We start from the raw sequence: 20436 nt of genomic DNA, 5'->3' as shown, positions 1-20436 counted from the left end.
GCCTTGAGTGTGGTAATCGTTTTGAAATGGTTCTACAAGGAATGTCCACTCTTAGAAGATGCAGATCACCTGAGGTCAGGAGTTCAAGAGTAATGAGGGAGTTGAGGGTTACAATTAACTTTCCAACAGCTTAGGAAAAACAGCAAAGAAAAGAAAACAGGTATTTAGAGACGCATAAAGCACATATAACCAAAAACGACAGAGAGGGTCCAGCAGCAAGGCAACAGAGTGGCAGTGAGGGGGACACTGGTTTTTTTTTTTTTTTTTGAGACGGAGTTTCGCTCTTGTTACCCAGGCTGGAGTGCGATGGCGCGATCTCGGCTCACCGCAGCCTCCGCCTCCTGGGTTCAGGCAATTCTTCTGCCTCAGCCTCCTGAGTAGCTGGGATTACAGGCACGCGCCACCATGCCCAGCTAATTTTTGTATTTTTTAGTAGAGACGGGGTTTCACCACGTTGACCGGGATGGTCTCGATCTCTTGACCTCGTGATCCACCTGCCTCGGCCTCCCAAAGTGCTGGGATGACAGGCGTGAGCCACCGCGCCCGGCCGGGCACACTGGTTTTCATGCTGAATGGTACTGGTTTCAGAATTATGCTTCTTAACTTTCATATAAATAACTCCATCTAACCACCTTCGGTATACACAGATTTCAAAAATTCCTGGATGACAGATCACCTAACTGGATCCTGAAAACATCACTGCACAATCATGCGTGAAAGTCGTCTCATGGAGACTTACTTCATTCTGGATAAAACTGGTTTTTTTTCTTTTCTTTTTTTTTAAGATGGGGTTTCATCATGATGGCCAGGCTGGTCTTGAACTCCTGACCTCAGGTGATCCACCCACCTCGGCCTCCCAAAGTGCTAGGATTACAGGCGTCAGCCACCGCGCCGAGCCCAAAACTGGTTTTCTTACTCAATGATATAGTAAGAAATGAGAGATACGTAGTAAAACTTTTTTCTTCTTTTGAGACGGAGTCTCGCTCTGTTGCCCAGGCTGGAGAGCAATGGTGCGATCTCGGCTCACTGCAACCTCCACCTCCCAGGTTCAAGCAATTCTCCTGCCTCAGCCTCCGGAGTAGCTGGGACTACAGGTGCACTTCACCACACCCAGCTAATTTTTGTATTTTATTATTACTATTTATTTTTTAAAGACGGGGTTTCACCATGTTGGTCAGGCTGGTCTTGAACTCCCGACTTCAGGTGATCCTCCCGCCTTGGCCTCCAAAGTGCTTGGATTACAGGCATGAGCCACCACGCCCGGCCACAAAACTTTAATATGACATATGATCTTTTTTTTACTCCTGGGTAAACCTATTTTTTCCTTTTTTTTTTTTTTAATCTTGGTCAGAGCGTCTGCACATGGCAGCAATGTTGACGCAGACTTGCTTACAGCTCTCAGACTGTGGTTACTAAGCTTACAGCAAGATTAGCTGGGCATGGTGGTGGGCACCTATGATCCCAGCCACTTGGGAGGATGAGGCAGGAGAGTCGCTTGAACTTGGGAGGTGGAGCCTGCAGTGAGCAGAGATCGCACCACTGCATTCCAGCCTGGGCCAAAGAATGAGACTGAATCTCAATAAAATAAAATTAAATTAAAAAGCTGGCCAGGCGTGGTGGCTCACACCTGTAATCCCAGCACTCTGGGAGGCTGAGGCGGGTGGATCACCTGAGGTCAGGAGTTTGAGGCCAGCCTGACCAATATGGTGAAATCCTGTCTCTACTAAAAATACAAGAATTAGCTGGGCACGATGGTGGGCACCTGTAATCCCAACTACTTGGGAGGCTGAGGTTGGAGAATAGCTTGAACCTGGGAGGCAGAGGTTGCAGTGAGCCCAGATCACACCATTGCACTCCAGGGAGATGCGTCTCAAAAAAAAAAAAAGTTTACAATATCAAAATCTAACTCAGTCATTTAAATGCCAATTCATTTTCATGAGGGGAAAAAATAAAGCTGGGCTCTACGTCTAATATCTTTCTACCAAGCGTGCAACACTGATAATTCACATGCTTTTCTTGTTCCCAGATTATTAACTATTATCTTCATCTCTGACGCCATTTTTCTGCTTAAAATGAACATCCAGGCTGGCTGTGGTGACTTACGCCTGTCAGCTCAGCATTTTGGGAAGCTGAGGCAGGAGGACGACTTGCACTCAGGAGATCGAGACCAGCCTGGGTAACATGGTGAAACCCTACCTCTAAAAAAAAAAAAAAATTAGTCGGGCATGGTGGCATGTGCCTGTAGTCCCAGTTACTTAGAAGGCTGATGCAGGCTGGACACGGTGGCTTACGCCTGTAATCCCAGCACTTTGGGAGGCCAAGGTGGGTGGATCACAAGGTCAAGAGATCGAGACTATTCTGGCCAACATGGTGAAACCCCATCTCTACTAAAAATACAAAAAATTAGCTGGGCATGGTGGCACATGTCTGTAGTCCCAGCTACTTGGGAGGCTGAGGCAGGAGAATTCTTTGAACCCGGGAGGCAGAGGTTGCGGTGTGCTGAGATCGCGCCACTGCACTCCAGCCTGGGCAACAAGAGTGAAACTCCATCTCAAAAAAAAAAACCAAAAAACAAAAAAGAAGGCTGATGCTGGAGGACCCTTCAGCCTGGGAGGTCGATGCTGCAGTGAGCCACCACTGCACTCCAGCCTGGGTGACACAGCGAGACTCTGTCTCAAAAATAAATAAAAACAGGCCGGGCGCGGTGGCTCACGCCTATAATCCCAGCCCTTTGGGAGGCTGAGGCGGGTGGATCACGAGGTCGAGAGATCGAGACCATCCTGGTCAACATGGTGAAACCCCGTCTCTACTAAAAATACAAAAAAGTCAGCTGGACATGGTGGCACGTGCCTGTAATCCCAGCTACTCAGGAGGCTGAGGCAGGAGAATTGCCTGAACCCAGGAGGCGGAGGTTGCGGTGAGCCGAGATCGCGCCATCGCACTCCAGCCTGGGTAACAAGAGCGAAACTCCGCCTTAAAAAATAAAAATAAAAAAATAAAAGAAATAAAACCCACCACCATCTGTTCTTTCTCTGCAGGGAACGGCCCGCATGCAATCTTACCCTGATGGTCTGTACATTTCCTGGAAAGGTCCCCTGATTCCACTTCTAGTGCCAATTTGTTCCATCATCACAGCTTGAAAGTGACCCAGGCCCTCTTCCTGGCAGCGATACACGGGGCCCTCCTGAGAGAGCCCGTTGGGCTGGGGGGCCCCTGGGTGGTGAGGTGGGTGAGCAGCCATCGGGGAAGAGTAAGGCCTGGGCTGAAAGTGACCGGCCGGCCGCTGGGGCGGATAGGGAGGCCCCGCCTGCAGCATCACGCCGTGGTTGGGAAACGCAGACGAAGCGAAGCCCATTCCCGCACTCAGCGCCGGCGGGGGCGCTCCGTACAGATACTCGCCGCCTGCTAACGCGCCCTGCCGCTTGGTGGCTGCGTTGTGGTTGTCCAGGTCTAAGAATTCTTTGGGACTCTCCGGCCTCTCCACAGATTCATCCAGCTTCTCTTCCTCCAGACCAGGATTCTGCCCGTCATTCGGGACTTTAGCAGCCACGGGATCCATGTGGGCTGGAGAGGTTAAGGCGGCATTCAGTGTCTCACAGCCTGGCAGACTGGCCATGGCATTCTTGTCTGAGAAGAGAGACCGCGGGGGGGGAGGCTGGCTGGCGGGGGGTCCGCTCGGGCTTCCCTGGGGATGGAGAGGTCTCTGCCAGTCCGAAAAGCCCTGTGGACACGGATAGTAAGGAGTCCGCTGATAGTGGTGGTAAGAAGGCTGCGGTGGTGGGTGGTAGGGATACCTCATTCCTTGTGGGGGGCGGTACCGGGGAAAGCCTCCAGAATGTGGGTGGCTGGACTGAAAGCCCCTCGGGGGGAAATGCTGGGGATGGGGTGCTGAGGACTTCCCTCCCATCATGGGGCCCACGCCCTGCAGGCTGGGACCGATGTGGTAATGAGTAGCTGAATTTGGGTACTCCAGCCCAGGCATGTACAGCGGAGAGAACTGGCTGACAGGGCCTCCCATCAAGCCGGGGTCTGTGCTGGGCGGTGTCGCTGCGTTCTGTCCTGGGCATGGCATGGTTTCCTGCAACGTTCTGCCTCTGGGGCACAGCGGCTTTTCGGAACCACTACTACCAAGGCCCTTCCCCTCCGATCCGCAGGGAGATGCTTCCCCGATGACTCCGTTTTCAGGTAGAGTGCCCCTGTCTGCCACTGCGGTGAGGTCTCCCATGCACCCTTGGGCGGCTGGGCTGGGGTAGCTGCTATCCGAGGGCCAGGGATTCTTGCCCTTGGCTGCTTTACAGTTGTCTGCGGATTCGGAGGAGTTGGTTTTGAGCTCCGGGCCCGATGTTTCCCGCCTTTCTTGGGGTGAGCTCTGCCTGGTGCAGTCAGTCTGTAGGGGAGGCGTGGGGTGAGGTAGTTGTTTGAGGTATACCGCCTCTGAAGTACCAACACTTGCTGGCTTCTCTTCAAGGCCAGGCAACGGCTCTGCTGCAAAAAAAAAAAAGAAAAAATAATTCAGTAGCTGAAATGGCAATATAAATGTAATGAACATGACACAGTCAGACTGAGGTGGATGTGCGGTGATTCAAGCCTCCGCTGGAAAGTTACTTGAGTCCTTGAAAGGAGTCAAGATACACTTCCTTTCACCCCTCCCATGGACACAAAGGTAAAACCTCGCACCTCCAGAGCCACGCTTAGAGTGTGCCGGAGAATGGAAACGTCCGTGCCTCCCTAAACTGGGCTGTCTAGTTAGTAAGAGGCCGAGAGAGGGCTTGTGGCTCGTGGACTCCAGGCAGGCGCACGTGAAACACATCGAGGGGATGGCTGGCATCAGAATCGCTGGCCACGCTGGGAAGCTTTAAAATTCCATACAGCGAGAAAGCCCAGGGCATGCTTGGCACGCGGGGAGGCCAAATCCCTGATTTCTGCCCCATGGGAAGACAAGATCCACAGGAGGAGGGACTTCTCCCTCTCACTGTCCTCTGATTCCAGGCGCACACAGACTCGACCACTGGTGAGTCAGTACATTCATTTCGTCTGCATGTCTTGAAGATGCCTACTAAGTAAAACTCAAAAAGCATCTTTAACATTCTATAGATAAGCCCAATCAAATTAGTTTATTAGACCCCTACGCCTGGTGACATCTTCAGACTTCTCTACCTTACTATTCAGCCCACAAATATGGCCTTAACTAAGACCATGTACAATAGTGTGTAAGTATGTGTATGTATCTATATAAATTTTTTTTTTTTTTTTTTTTTTGAGGCAGTGTCTTGCTCTGATGCCCAGGCTGGGGTTGCAGTGGGATGATGTCGGCTCACTGCAACCACCACCTCCTGGGTTCAAGAGATTCTCCTGCCTCAGCCTCCCAAGTAGCTGGGATTACAGGCATGCGCCACCACATCCAGCTCCTTTTTGTATTTTTAGTAGAGATGAGGTTTCACCATGTTGGCCAGGCTGGTCTCCAAGTCAGATCAGCCTCAGGTGGTCTGCCCGCCCTGGCCTCCCAAAGTGCTGAGATTACAGGGGTGAGCCACTGCCCGGCCGAAATAATCTATTTATAATCTTTCTAAGAGGACAGCAGTTGTCCACGTGTGATCAAATTACAATCCTGGTCACAGATCTGAAGAACAAGGTTAAAGACTCTTAACGAGTTTTAAAGAGCTATTACGATAGCTCAGGCTACCTGAGGCTGGCCTTAAAAGTCATGGTACAAATTACACAATGAAACTGAAAAACCATTATTCAGTCAACATTAAACTTAGCAACTAGACTTATCCAAGACTTAACTAAACAAGATTCTTGTAAAGCTCTGAATTCCAGAAATCATTTGAAACCAGTATTAGAAAATGCTGCTAGAGCTGGTGTTACCAAAGTAGGTCTTTCCAGAAAGGAAACACTGAAATGTTTTCCCTATTTTTTTTCTTTTTTTTTTTTTTTTAAAGAGTCAGAGTTTCAACTTTGTTGCCCAGGCTGGAGTGCAGTGGTGCGATCACGTCTCACTGAAACCTTGAACTCCAGGGTTCAAGCAATCCTTCCACCTCAGACTCCCAAGTAGTTGGGATTACAGGTCTGAGAAACACAAAAAGATAAAAAGATCTATTATCCCTTTTTGTTTTATTTTGAAACGGAGTCTTGATCTGTTGCCCAGGCTGGAGTGCAGTGGTGCAATCTTGGCTCACTGCAACCTCTGCCTCCCAGGTTCAAGAGATTCTCCTGCGTCAGCCTCCCGAGTAGCTGGGATCACAGGCGCACACCACTGCACACAGCTAACTTTTAGATTTTTAGTAGAGAGGAGGTTTCATCATTCTTGGCCAGGCTGGTCTCGAACTCTTGACCTCCTCATCTGCCTGCCTCAGCCTCCAAGAGAACTGCGATTACATGCGTGACCCACCGCGCCGGCCAGGAATCTATTACCTTAAAGTCCACGTGTCTCCATTCTCCTGCGAGATACTGAAGAAAATTACATGCATGCTAGATATCTATCCTAGAAATACGCATTGATTGCAAAGTCTGTTTTTCCCCCATTTTTCTCCCTTAGTTTAATGTTTACTCCTCTTAAAACGGCATTTCTAAGAAACTGCTGCAAAACTTACTAGATCTCAGTATGGGTTATTATTATTTTTGAGACAGAGTCTCACACTGTCACCTGGGCTGGAGTGCAGTTATTTCGGCTCACTGCAATCTCGGCTCACTGCGACCTCTGCCTCCCAGGTTCAAGTGATTCTCCTTCTTCAGCCTTCCAAGTAGCTGGGATTACAGGCGCCTGCCACCATGCCCGGCTAATTTTTGTATTTTTATTAGAGACTGGGTTTTGCTATGTCAGTCAGGCTGGTCTTGAACTCCTGACGTCAGGTGATCTGCCCGCGTGGGCTTCACAAAGAGATGGGATTACAGGTGTGAGCCACCATGACTGGCTAATCTTTTTCATTTTTCAGCGGAGACAGTCTTACTCTGTTGTCCAGGCTGGTTTTAAACTCCTGGGCTCAAGTGATCCACTAAAAGTGCACCCAGCTGACAGCACTTCTTTAGAGGAGGTATGATGACGTGGTGAGTGGATCACAGATGCGGGATCTAGTCTGTCTGGGCCCGAATCTCAGCTCTGCTACTTACCAGCTGAGTGAGAGCAAATAATCTAACATTTCCATGCCTTGAATTTTCCATCTGTAAAAGGAAGGATAGTAATAGTAGCTGTCTCCAAGGCTTATTCTGAGAATAAATGAGTTAAGGTACAGAAGTTTCAGGAAGGCGGGACACGGTGGCTTACACCTGTAATCCTAGCACTTTGGGAGGCCAAGGTGGGCAGATCACCTGAGGTCAGAAGTTCGAGACCAGCCTGGCTAACATGGTGAAACCTTGTCTCTACTAAAAATACAAAAATTAGCTGGGCGTGGTGGCGCATACCTGTAATCCCAACTACTCAGAAGGCTGACACAGGAGAATCGCTTGAACCCAGGGGGCAGAGGTTGCAGTGAGCCGAGACTATGCCACTGCACTCCAACCCGGGCAAGAGTGAGACTCAGTCTTAAAGAAAAAAAAAAACAAAGTCTCAGGAAGAGTGCCTGGCACAGCAAGTGCCCACCTGTGTAGCAGCCAGGACTGCGACCAGGAATGCTCTGAGATCTGTGGATCAAGAGGACAGTGACCCGAACACGAGGGGTTCACGAAAGAGCGGCTGGACACCAGCTGACGCTTGGCTTGATACGCTGTGTAAAAAGATGACTCATGCAACAAGAGCTTAGAGAGCCCAACGCGACAGGGTGCATTACCTTGGTCATTCTCAGGCTCTTGTGTTTCACTGTTCTCCGGTGCCCTCCCAGGGTTGCCCAGGGCAGGCTTTGGGGCTGATACACTGACGGACGCTGAGTGGGCAACCTGCGGAAAAGGGCCGGGCAAATGGGGGGGTGCGGGCTGGTGGGGGTGGTAAGGCACACCTGGCGGGCAGACGCGGGAGGAGAGCTGTTGCATGGCGATCATCTCCGGGCTGTCCATCATGGAGTCCCCTCCCTGCACCCCCCGCAGAGCCTGGGTGGCCGCCCCAAACAGAGAACTGGGTGCTGGCACTGGAGGTGGCTGTAGCCGATGTCCAGCAGACTTGCAGGGTGGCTGCATGTACCCTGAGGAAGGAACGCCGTGAGGTAGGAAGCCTGATTGTTCAGTCCACTGGTTGGCGGGGACAGGTGGTCTCATGACTCGGGAATCCATCATGTGACCGAGACCGCGAGGCTGGTGAGAAGGTCCGGGCCCCACGTGGGGCTTCTCCTCTGGGCCCAAGGGTCCTGGGTTTGTAGCACCGTGGTTCCCATTCCAGACGGCAGAGTGTACTCGATTCAGGTATTTGTACGATCGATACATGTGGCTGGGAGGAATTTCGGAGCTTTCGGGGAAGTCTGGCGGCTGGCCTGGAGCCCCCGCATGCCTGGGAGGAATGAATCCTGGCTGGAACTGAGCCGGAGCATACAGGCTTCCATCCTGACTCGGGCCACTCATCTGGCCGAGCTGCAAGGATCCAGGGTGTGGGCCCATGCCGGAAAGGTGCGTCAGCCCCCCACACATGTGCTTGTCTTCGGGTGTGCCCAGCCTGGGTCCTCGGTGGCTGTTAATTCCCACTGGAGGCTGGCAACAAGAAAAGGCAGCACAGTTAACCAGACTCGCGGAATCAGGTGGGCTTTTGACGCGTTTCTGTGGGAACAGACTCTCCGGGGAAGTAGACGATCAGCGACATTTAGCCTGGAAAGAGCCTTTTTCTCGGAAACGCAGCTGTGGGACGCCCCGCGCCTGCCCCTGCCGAGTACGGTGCTCACCTGCATGGGGAAGGGCTGGCGCTGCTGCACGGGATCCCCGGGGTGCGGCTCCGGGACTCCAGAGGAGCCGTACAAGGCGGCGGCGTCCGATCCTCGCAGGGGCCCAAATGTCCCCGGCACCGCTGGCCTCTGCGGCACGTGGAGCACAGCAAGAAGGGGAAAAGGAAAGACACAGACTTGAGGTTGACAGCGAGGGTTTTCCTGAAAATGACGGTACTGCTAAAATCAAACCGACGACTAGACCTCGGATGGAGACGCGGAGACGGGACACGTGCTCACCCCCCACACCAGGGCTCGCCTGTGAGCCCAAAGCAACCTCCCGCGCCAGGAGACAGAAGATTAAATCAGCGTTTCTCAATCTCTCTGTCTTTTTTTTTCTGAGACGGAGTTTCGCTCTTGTGACCCAGGCTGGAGTGAAATGGCGCGATCTCGGCTCACTGCAGTCTGGCTCTGTCACCTAGGCTGGAGTGCAGTGGCATGATTTCCGCTCACCGCAACCTCCGCCTCCTGGGTTCAAGCAATTCTCCTGCCTCGGCCTCCTGAGCAGCTGGGACTACAGGCACGTGCCACCATGCCCAGCTAATTTTTAGTATTTTTAGTAGAGACGGGGTTTCACCATGTTGACCAGGATGGTCTCGATCTGTTGACCTCGTGATCCACCCGCCTCGGCCTCCCAAAGTGCTGGGATTACAGGCTTGAGCCACCGCGCCCGGCCAGATGATGTATTTTTAAATCCCATTTTCTTGGCCCACATTGAGAATACATATTTCAAATGACTAACAAAAACGAGGATTTAGAATAAAGGAGGGGGCTGGGCACAGTGGCTCATGCCGATAGTCCCAGCACTTTGGGAGGCTGAGGCAAAATGACTGCTTGAGGTCAGGAGTTTGCAACCAGCCTAGACAACATAGCAACACGCTGTCTCTATTAAAAAGTAAACGAAAATAAAATAAAACGAAGGACTTGAGGGGGAATAGATGTCACCTATATACAGAAATACTTTGGAGATGGGAGAAAGCACTAACTGAATATGGCCTTTACATCCCTACGAACTCGCAAACCAGGAGACACCGCAACGGCCTCCACCCTGTTCCTTACCATCTGGTTTAAAAACGGTGCTTGGCTGGGCGTTCCGCCACAGTGCAGAGGATGAGAAAAGCCTCGGCCATTGGAAGCGCCCGCCTCCCGCGGGGGCTGTGTGGAGCCGCTGCTCTGACTGTCCCCAGAAGAGGGGGTTCGGCGTGTGGGGGGCAAAGACTTCCCTCCATTCTCCACGGGCTGCTGTTTCCTGCCGGGCCCTTCGGGATCCCTGGAGCGGGTCCAAACATGGCTCCCCGCACTTCGCCCGGCCCGACTCCGTCTCTTGTCCCGCTTTTCATCCTCTCGAATCCAAAATTCCTCATCTGTGTCTCCGTCTTCACCAGGAAAATGCTTCATCATTGCCCGATGGAAACACCGTTCTAAATTATCAGACATCTTGGTATACTCTACAGGAAGACAGGAGGATTGGTTTCTAGGTATAGTTTACAGAAACTGTTGATAGAAACTGACCTATAGAGGTTCCAAAAGACAATTCTAGGGCCGGGCGTGGTGGCTCACGCCTGTAATCCAAGCACTTTGGAGGCCAAGGTGGGCAGATCACCTGAGGTCGGGAGTTCAAGACCAGCCTGACCAACATGGTGAAACCCCGTCTTTAAAAAAAAAAAAAAAAAAAAAGAAGACAATTCTTCTAATATATAAAAGTTGCAACCTGGGTATAAACTATGAGTTGAATTCACCTTTACGGCATGTTATATTGCAGAGGTATGGATGCAACATGAAGACGACATGGTTCCTCTCTGTGAGATGCCCAAGGTGGCATGCTTGGGACAGGGGCTGGAGGACTATTAAACCAAGCCAGGCTGAGCATGGTAACTTACACCGGTAATCCCAGCATTTGGGGAAGCCAAGGCAGGAGGATCACTTGAGCCCAGGAGTTCCAAGACCAGACTGGGTAACGAAGTGAGGCTCGTCCCTACCAAAACCACATTAGCCAGGTGTGGCATATCCCAAAGTCCCAGCTACTATGGGACCAAGGGAGGAGGATCCCTTGAGTCCAAGAATTAGAGGTTGCAGTGAGCCATGTCTGTGCTACCGCACTGCAGCTTGGGTGACAGAGTGAGATCCCATCTCAAAAGAACTAAAAAAAAAAAAAAAAAAAAAAAAACAAAAAAAGCCAGTACAAATTTCATTCTTAAAGGCTAAATGGCAGACATACAAAATAAAAACATTGCGGAATCTGCTGTTTTTAAGTAGGGCATTTTGAGTTAATGCATAAATGACCCAAAGTAAAAAGAACCATTTCTACTTTAATATTAGAGATCTGCTTCAGTAGCTTCTCCAGATGACTGAAGACTCAGCTCTATCTAGGGGCAGTCCCGTCAGTGGTTAGAGAGGCACACACAGTATTATCCAGACCAAGCCCGGTGTCTAGGATGAGCCAGTTAGCTGCCAGCTGCATTCTCTTGTCCTGTGGGGCAGGAGATCGTCTCCGGGAAACACTCTGTAAGTGGGCCAGCCGCGGTGGCTCACACTTGTAATCCAGACACTTTCGGGGGCTGAGGTGGGCATATCACCCGAGGTCAAGAGTTCGAGACTAGCCTGGCCAACATGGTAAAACTCCGTCTCTACTAAAAATACAAAAATTAGCCAGACATGGCGGTGGGTGCCTGTAAACCCAGCTATTCGTGAGGCTGAGGCAGGAGAATCGCTGGAACCCAGGAGGCAGAGGTTGCGGTGAGCCGAGACTGCACCACTGCACTCCAGCCTGGGCGACAGAGTAAGACTCCGTCTCAAAAACAAACGAGCAAAAGCAAACCAAACCCGTGTAAGTGGCTGGAATGGTTAATCCCACGGCTTTGCATACACATTCTGTTGACTGTCCTAGGATGCGCGTTTCTAAAGGAGAAAGCCTCTCATTCTTGATTACATTGGTTCAGCAGACACGTAGCCAGCACAAACTCCTTCCCCGCTTACCACTACTTTCCCCATTATACTTTCGACAATTCCTGAATATGGTCTTCATGTCATTTACAAACTCCTCCTTGGTACAGTATAAACCTCCATTCAGTTTCTTCTCCATGCTGGAAATATCCATGGGGGCCTAAATGAGACACATATCTCTTTAGAGTTAAAATATGCCGAAAGCAAAACATTTCAGAGAGACAGAGAGAGAGAGAGAGAGAGAGAGAGAGAGAGAGAGAGAATTGAGAATTCAGCAGTGCTGGTCTGTAATGAGTAACAGATAAAATGAGAAACATCACATGAACTTTCAACACTTGAAAAACTATAGAAGCCGGGCGCAGTGGCTCAAGCCTGTAATCCCAGCACTTTGGGAGGCCGAGGCAGGTGGATCACGAGGTCAAGAGATCGAGACCATCCTGGTCAACATGGTGAAACCCCGTCTCTACTAAAAGTGCAAAAAATTAGCTGGGCATGGTGGCACATGCCTGTAATCCCAGCTACTCAGGAGGCTGAGGCAGGAGAATTGCCTGAACCCAGGAGGCGGAGGTTGCGGTGAGCCGAGATCGTGCCATTGCACTCCAGCCTGGGTAACAAGAGCCAAACTCCGTCTCAAAAAAAAAGAAAAAATATAGTAAAAAAATATGTGTACACATAAATACACACACACACACACACACGAAACAAATGACAAAACCCAAGAAAGATATACACACTAAGCATTATTGCAAAGACTGCTTCTACCTTAATAATCTGATAATAGTTAGGAGCGTAAGATTCATCCACAGGTTCCAAAAAGGGCCAGGAATCCTTGTGAGCTTTTACGACATCTAGAACTGAGAGCCAGAGAGGAGATCTTGAGTGACACACTCAGACGAAAACTTTCATCAGAAACGGAACACTGGAGAATGGGAACTCACCTTTATACATAGCAGTGAAATCATCGTCCAACTCAAAGCTGTAAATCATAAAATAAGAAATTAATAGTAATTCTGACCACCTCCTCTCCTGCGCTCTCAGGTCTATTGCAGACACAGCTGAAATCAGAGGTGGAATAGTCCTAACAGTGCGGTTTAGATGTACCTGTGCCACAGGTTACACTCCCTGGAAATCCAATGCAGGACAGGGGACCTTAACCGGGAATGACACTTTTCTCCTCCAGAAAATGTGGGGTTGGCCTGGATGATCTCGAACTTTACGGTTCCAGAATGCTAGTTATTCCACTGCACGTTCGTTTTCATTTTATTTACTTATTTTGAGGCAGGATCTCGCTCTGTTGCCTTGGCTGGAGTGAAGTGGCGTCATCGCAGCCCACTGCAGCCGTGATTTCCTGGGCACCAGCGACCCTCTCACCTCAGCCTCCTGAATAGCTGGGACTACAGGTGTGTGCCACGATGCCTGGCAAATTTTTGCATTTTTGGTAGAGGTGAGGTTTCGCTATGTTGTCCAGGCTTTATAGCACATTCTTTTTTTTTTTTTTTTGAGACGGAGTTTCGCTCTTGTTACCCAGGCTGGAGTGCAATGGCGCGATCTTGGCTCACTGCAACCTCCGCCTCCTGGGATCAGGCAATTCTCCTGCCTCAGCCTCCTGAGCAGCTGGGACTACAGGCACGTGCCACCATGCCCAGCTAATTTTTTGTATTTTTAGTAGAGACAGGGTTTCACCATGTTGACCAGGATGGTCTCGATCTCTTGACCTAGTGATCCACCCGCCTTGGCCTCCCGAAGTGCTGGGATTACAGGCTTGAGCCACTGCGCCCGGCCTTATAGCACATTCTTAAGCAGGCTTTATCTTACTTATGAATATTTTTGTGATCTAAATAATAATCCAAAAAAAGCATATGATAAATGAGCTCATGAACACTGATTTTTTTTTTTTTTTTGGCACGGAGTTTCACTCTTGTTGCCCAGGCTGGAGTGCAATGGTGCAATCTTGGCTGACCGCAACCTCCACCTCTCGGTTCATGTAATCCTTCTGCCTCAGCCTCCCGAGTAGCTGGGATTACAGGCAAGCGCTACCACACCTGGCTAATTTTGTATTTTTAGTAGAGACGGGGTTTCTCCATGTTGGTCAGGCTGGTCTTGAAGTCCTGATCTCAGGTGATCCACCTGCCTTGGCCTCCCAACGTGCTAGGATGACAGGAGTGAGCCACTGCACCCGGTCAACACTGAATATCTGCCTCCTGAGTTTTTAGTAAGGCGTAAAGACACATGTACCTAGTAACATCACAGGAAGTCATTACTTCAAAAAGAATAAACTGCTATAAGCCGGGTGTGGTGGCTCACGCCTGTAATCCCAGCACTTTGGGAGGCCGAGGTGGGTGGATGACAAGGTCAAGAGATCGAGACCATCCTGGTCAACATGGTGAAACCCCGTCTCTACTAAAAATACAAAACATTAGCTGGGCATGGTGGCGCGTGCCTGTAATCCCAGCTATTCAGGAGGCTGAGGCAGGAGAATTGCCTGAACCCAGGAGGCGGAGGTTGCGGTGAGCCAAGATCGCGCCATTGCACTCCAGCCTGGGTAACGAAACTCCGTCTCAAAAAAAAAAAAAAAAGAATAAACTGCTATTCACATTTCCAAAGACGTAATTAATTCACATCATAATCAGATTCTGATTTCATTAAATTAAGGGAATGAGGGAGGGAAGGGCTTAGTGTTAAGTATCACTTCTGCTCCCAGAGTGTGGCAGGAAGTGTCAGAGGCCAGGGCAGCTGGGCATGTCTGTGTGCCTGAGGAAGGGCACCAGGGCTAGCTGTGAGTGCAGGGCCACCCCGTGAACTCCCACATGGGGACAATGTGACCCAACAGGGCTGTACTGCGGATCAGCGCGGAGTGTGCTGAGCAGTGCCGGGCGGTGCCTGGGTGCTGAACAAATGCTATCAGTCGCTCCTGTCGTTGTTACTAAATACTCACAGGTCTTTCGCCCTTTTATCCTCCCTCATGGGAGAATTGGGGTCCAGATGGGAAAGTTCTGGGGGGAGCTCTTTCCCTTGAGCCAGCAGCCATGCCCTTTCTTCCCTGAGCTTTCTCCTCTTCGCTCGATCTGCAATGAAGACAAAGGGTGCGTGAGCTCCAGACGCCGGCGCGTTCCATCGTCCCTGCGGGAGAACCGCGAAGCCACCTCCGCTCCTGGCGCCACCCCCTTCTTGGTACTTGGAATGTTTCTATAGATTGGAACGCTTTATGAAAAGCGTAAACTAACTGAACCTGTTTCCTCACACTGAGCTCAAGGTGGGGGACGAAGGTGGCAGGACAGGTACAGTGCGGGGGAGGCGGGGCGGAGTAAGGCAAAAAGCCGACAGAAGGGCAGCCGGCGGAGGAGAAAGCACAAGTTACAAGAGGACGCCCTTCTTGCCTGACTCGAGGCCATTCCCATCTTTTTTTTTTTTTTTTGAGACGGAGTTTGGCTCTTGTTACCCAGGCTGGAGTGCAATGGCGCGATCTCGGCTCACTGCAACCTCCGCCTCCTGGGTTCAGGCAATTCTCCTGCCTCAGCCTCCTGAGTAGCTGGGATTACAGGCACGTGCCACCATGCCCAGCTAATTTTTTGTATTTTTAGTAGAGACGGGGTTTCACCATGTTGACCAGGATGGTCTCGATCTCTTGACCTCGTGATCCACCCGCCTCGGCCTCCCAAAGTGCTGGGATTACAGGCGTGAGCCACCGCGCCCGGCCCCATTCCCATATTTTGCTTAGGAAAAGCGACAACCGCAAATGCCTTCTTAGGACCTCTCAGTCCACACACACACCGGATTTTATATGCACGCTCCAGCTCCTGCCGTTCTGTGCTTATGGAGGCATCCAGGCAGGCAGTGGTCTGCTCCCCACCCCACCCCCGAGCCGGCAGCAGGCCCCGCCGCGAGTGAGAGTTTGGCTGGGAACGGGCGGGGGGGGGGGGGCGGTGGCAGCCGTTGAGACTGGCGAGGAGCGGGAAGGCAGGGATGATTTTTTCCCGGCTCCCGGCACTCCACCCCCAGCCTCATGGGGCACTCCCCACTCGCTGGGAACAAGGAGGTTGGGGACAAAGAAAAGACGCAGGGAGAAAATCAAGACGGCCGGACAGCAAGGCGCACGGATGCAGGGCAGAAGCCAGCACAGAGCCGGGATTCCCTTCCCCGTTCCACAACGGACGGATCTTCGCCTGCCTGCTGCTGTGAGCAAGTCACGACCCCTGCTGAGTTCCATGTGACTTGGGTGTTCGTCCCTAAATTATTTTCATTTGTGATGCTAATCTGTATCTCTTTTAATTAATGAAGTTTGCTATCATCAATTTTTTAAAAACACATTAAATTTTTTTTTTTTTTTTGAGACAGAGTTTGGCTCTTGTTGCCCAGGCTGGAGTGCAATGGCGCGATCTCGGCTCACCGCAACCTCCGCCTCCTGGGTTCAGGCAATTCTCCTGCCTCAGCCTCCTGAGTAGCTGGGATTACAGGCACGTGCCACCATGCCCAGCTAATTTTTTGTATTTTTAGTAGAGACGGGGTTTCACCATGTTGACCTGGATGGTCTCGATCTATTGACCTCGTGATCCACCCGCCTCGGCCTCCCAAAGTGCTGGGATTACAGGCTTGATCCACCGCGCCCGGCCTTAAAACATTAAATGTTTAAAAAATTAGTTTTCTTTCTTTTTCAGTCTCTAAAAACTGTCTAAACCGACTTTTATTTTTTTTTTTCCTGGGGGAAAAAAAGAACAATTTCAACCATAAAGAAAACTAAATTAATGAATTCCCCAAACTGTCAAATCTTAAATATTTTATCTTATTAATGTTAATACCGTATTTCATGGTATAATTATTCTTCAGCTTAATTCATTATTCTCCTTGATTCCAATTTTAGAAGTCTGTAAACAATAGTATCGACAAATTTATCTTTTTAAAAAAATTTTTTTAAATATGTCTTCTCAAGCATGTGTGTAAGGATTCTCTACAATGTGAATCCAACAGAATTACCAGATAGGAGTGAAGTCTATATATACAAACTCTATCAGGCATTGTCCAATGGGTGGCCATCATTTCCAATGAGGTTATTATTATTATTATTTTTAAAAGAGACGGGGCCTCGCTATGTTGCCCAGGCTGGAGTGCAGTGGCTATTCACAGGCGCGATCCCACTACTGATCAGCACGGAAGCTCTGACCTACTCCGTTTCCGACCTGGGCCAGTTCACCCCTCCTTAGGCAACCTGGTGGTCCCCCGCTTCCGGGACGTCACCATATTGATGCTGAACTTAGTGCGGACACCCGGTTGGCATAGCGCACTACAGCCCAGAACTCCTTCTCGCTGGGGCTCAAGCGATCCTCCAGCCGCAGCCTCCTGAGTAGCTGGGACTACAGGCACGCACAGCCATGCCCGGCTCCAATGAGGTTATTTTTTAAAAGGTGCTGTCTAAAATGGTTTTTTTTTTTTGAAACAGTCTTACTCTGTTGCCCAGGCTAAAAACGTGGAGTGGTGTGATCTCAGCTCACTGCAACCTCCACCTCCCAGGTTCAAGAGATTCTCTTGCCTCAGCCTCCCGAGTAGCTATGATTACGGCCCTGCCACCATGCCTGGCTAATTTTTGTATTTTTATTAGAGACGTAGTTTCACCACGTTGGCCCGGCTGGTCTCCAACTCCCAACCTCAAGTGATCCGCCCACCTCAGCCTCCCAAAGTGCTGGGATTACAGGAGTAAGCCACCGCATCTGGCCTATATCTACTTTTTTTTTTTCCTTGGTTTTTTTTTTTTTTTTTTTTGAGACGGAGTTTCGCTCTTGTTACCCAGGCTGGAGTGCAATGGCGCGATCTCGGCTCACCGCAACCTCCGCCTCCTGGGTTCAGGCAATTCTCCTGCCTCAGCCTCCTGAGTAGCTGGGATTATAGGCACGCACCACCATGCCCAGCTAATTTTTTTTGTATTTTTTAGTAGAGACGGGGTTTCACCATGTTGACCAGGATGGTCTCGATCTCTTGACCTTGTGATCCACCCGCCTCGGCCTCCCAAAGTGCTGGGATTACAGGCTTGAGCCACCGCGCCCGGCCATATCTACTTTTTAAGTAGCAATCTTGTTTCCCTCACGTTCATTTAGTACGATAAAATATTTGCATTTTAGCCAAACTCACGAATATAACACACGCTTTGGATGTTTCACGTGAATCTTCCTGACTCAAGTGATACGGAACCTACTTTCACGTTTACTACTGCACATTTCGTGTTCTCTTCTATGAATTTCCTGTTCATTTGTCTTTCTGCCTATGGGTTACTAGGGTTCTTACTGATTTGGAGAAATGCTTTAAAATAATCTGAGTAAGTTTTCGTTGATGTGTGTTAAAATTATGTTCTTCCGCTCTGTAATTTGTCTTTTTATTTTGTTAACGGTGTTTCTGACACATGTATGTTTCAAATAAATAACGTAATCAGAAGTGTCAGTCTCTCTCTCCCCTTATGGTTTTTGCTTTTTGTACTTAAAACTTATTTTTATCCCAGTATCTTAAAGATATTCACCTTTAACTTCTTCAGAAAAGTTCTGGCCTTTAGTGTATCTGGAAATCTGGAACTTACATAAGGAGCAGGGATGTACATTTTTTCCTTATAAATGAACAAGTGTCCTGCTACCACTGTTCTCCCCAAAGACACAGGGGTCTCAAATTGTTGCAATCACAGCTCACTGCAGCCTCGAACTCCTGTGCGTGAGGGATCCTTCCAGCTCAGAGTCCTGAGTGGCTGGGACTACAGGCACACACCAGCACGCCGGGCGGGGTTTCTGAGAAACCCATGTTCTCTCTCAAGATCTGCTTCTGGTGTCATTGTTTATCTATGCCAACACCATTCTCTCTTAATCACTGCAGATTTCATCTATTCCGTACAATGACTGTCCCTACCTATTGTTTTTGTAAGTTATCACAGCTACACAAAGCCCTTTGCTCTTTTACATGCATTTTAGAAACAGTGTGTCGAGATCCATATAAATTTTTTTTTTTGGAGACAGTCTCACTCTGTCACCCAGGCTGGAGTACAGTGGTGTGATTTTGGCTCATTGCAGCCTCTGTCTCTTGGGTTCAAGCAATTCCCGTGCCTCACTTTCCCAGATGGCTGGGATTACAGGCATATGCCGCCATGCCGGGGTAATTGCTGTATTTTTAGTAGAGACAGGGTTTCACCACATTGGCTAGGCTGCTCTCAAACTCCTCAGCTCAAGTGATCCGCCCACATCTACCTCCCAAGGTGTAGGGATTACAGGTGTAAGCCACTATGTCAGGTTACTATAATATTTGTTTTTCTTTGAGATAGAGTCTCACTCTGGTGCCCAGGCTGGAGTGCGATGGCGCAATCTTAGCTCACTGCAGCCTCTGCCTCCCGGGTTCAAGCAATTCTTGTGCCTTAACCTCCCGAGTAGTGGCGATTACAGAAATGCAACACCACATCTGGCTAATTTTTGTATTTTTAGTAGAGACAGGGTTTAGCCATGTAGGCCAGGCTGGTCTCAATCTCCTGGCCTTAAGTGATCTGCCTGCCCTGGCCTCCCACAGGACTGGGATTATAGGTGTGAGCCACCACGCCCGGCATTTTTTTTTGAAGTTGGTTTGTAGCAGTTTGTGGTGGTTCATGCACCTTGGGAGCGAGCCTGAGGTGGGAGGATCACCTGAGCCTAGAAGGTCGAGACCAGCCTGGGCAACAGAGCAAGACCCTGACTCTGTTTTAAAAAAAAAAAAAGGTGGTTTGTTCAAATCAAATTCAAAAAGGTCTATATACTGCACTTGGCTACTATGACTCTTAAATCTTGAATTTCTAACAAGTGTCTCCCTCTCATTTGTTCACTGAAAAAACTGGGTCATTTTGTTCCTGTTGAGCTGATGGCGTCCTCTCTGCAGTGTACATGTGTTCCCCTATACCTTCTATTTCCTTTAAACCGGCAGTTGTAACAAGAGGCTCTGATAAAACAAACCCGGTTTTCAGCCAACAGTACTTCACAGAGGGTGCTGTGTGCGTTCACTCTCATTACCTCAGGAGATGTAATGTCTACTTCGCTCTTTTTGGGATGCCAAATTGGATCTGTGTGTTCCGGTGCTGTCGGCCTAACCCTTCCATTGTAAAGGATCTCATTAGTCTTTTACCCAATGCTTTTAGGAGCTAGAAGGTTAATCGGAGTTCTAAGACAGAATTAAGCTGCAGAGGAGACTTCGCGTCCATTTTCTCACTCCTTCCAGGGACAGTGTCCTATCTAGCGCCTCTAACCGGTACGTGCCTAGTAAAAGGTGCACAGGATAAAAGTTCATTCATTACACACAATGAATGCATTAGGACAGCGGTCTACAAACCGCAAACCACGGTGCAGGGCAGCAACCTGCTTTGATAAATGAAGTTTTATTGGAACAATGCCCTGTATAACTTTGAAGCCAAAAACGTTTACATTGTAGCCTTTTACAGAAAAAGTCCGCTGACTTCCACTTTAGAACAATAGGACTTAATCACTTCCTGAAACCTTGAGTGGAGAAAAGCTACCCCTAGGTCGATTTATCACTTGTTATTTAGTATTTGTGCTGCATTTACTGACCAAATTCTATTCTTTTTTGGTCAAATGTTTGCATATTCTGAAATACAGTGTGTGAAGCAAACAAAACTTTTCTTTGCTTCTATTTAACAAGTTTTTAGAGT

At 49.4% G+C, this 20436-nt stretch overlaps 1 protein-coding gene across 3 annotated transcripts in view; it reads right to left on the bottom strand.

The window, feature by feature from the left end:
- CECR2 (CECR2 histone acetyl-lysine reader) overlaps positions 1-20436 on the bottom strand; it is a 178427-nt gene that overhangs the window by 7887 nt on the left and 150104 nt on the right. For all 3 annotated transcript variants that reach the window (XM_074391049.1, XM_039462538.2, XM_039462539.2), the window contains 8 exons: positions 14719-14848; positions 12722-12759; positions 12546-12637; positions 11817-11943; positions 9900-10288; positions 8802-8930; positions 7767-8613; positions 3063-4485 (listed from right to left, as the gene is read on the bottom strand). In XM_074391049.1, coding sequence (XP_074247150.1) covers positions 3063-4485; positions 7767-8613; positions 8802-8930; positions 9900-10288; positions 11817-11943; positions 12546-12637; positions 12722-12759; positions 14719-14848 — 3175 coding nt within the window. The remainder of the gene's footprint in view (positions 1-3062; positions 4486-7766; positions 8614-8801; positions 8931-9899; positions 10289-11816; positions 11944-12545; positions 12638-12721; positions 12760-14718; positions 14849-20436) is intronic.

This window comes from Saimiri boliviensis, chromosome 21 (genome assembly GCF_048565385.1).
Source record: "Saimiri boliviensis isolate mSaiBol1 chromosome 21, mSaiBol1.pri, whole genome shotgun sequence".
In the NCBI taxonomy this organism is placed as follows: Eukaryota; Metazoa; Chordata; class Mammalia; order Primates; family Cebidae; genus Saimiri; species Saimiri boliviensis.
Note: the sequence above shows the minus strand (reverse complement) of the source record. Positions and strands in the feature narration are given on the sequence as shown.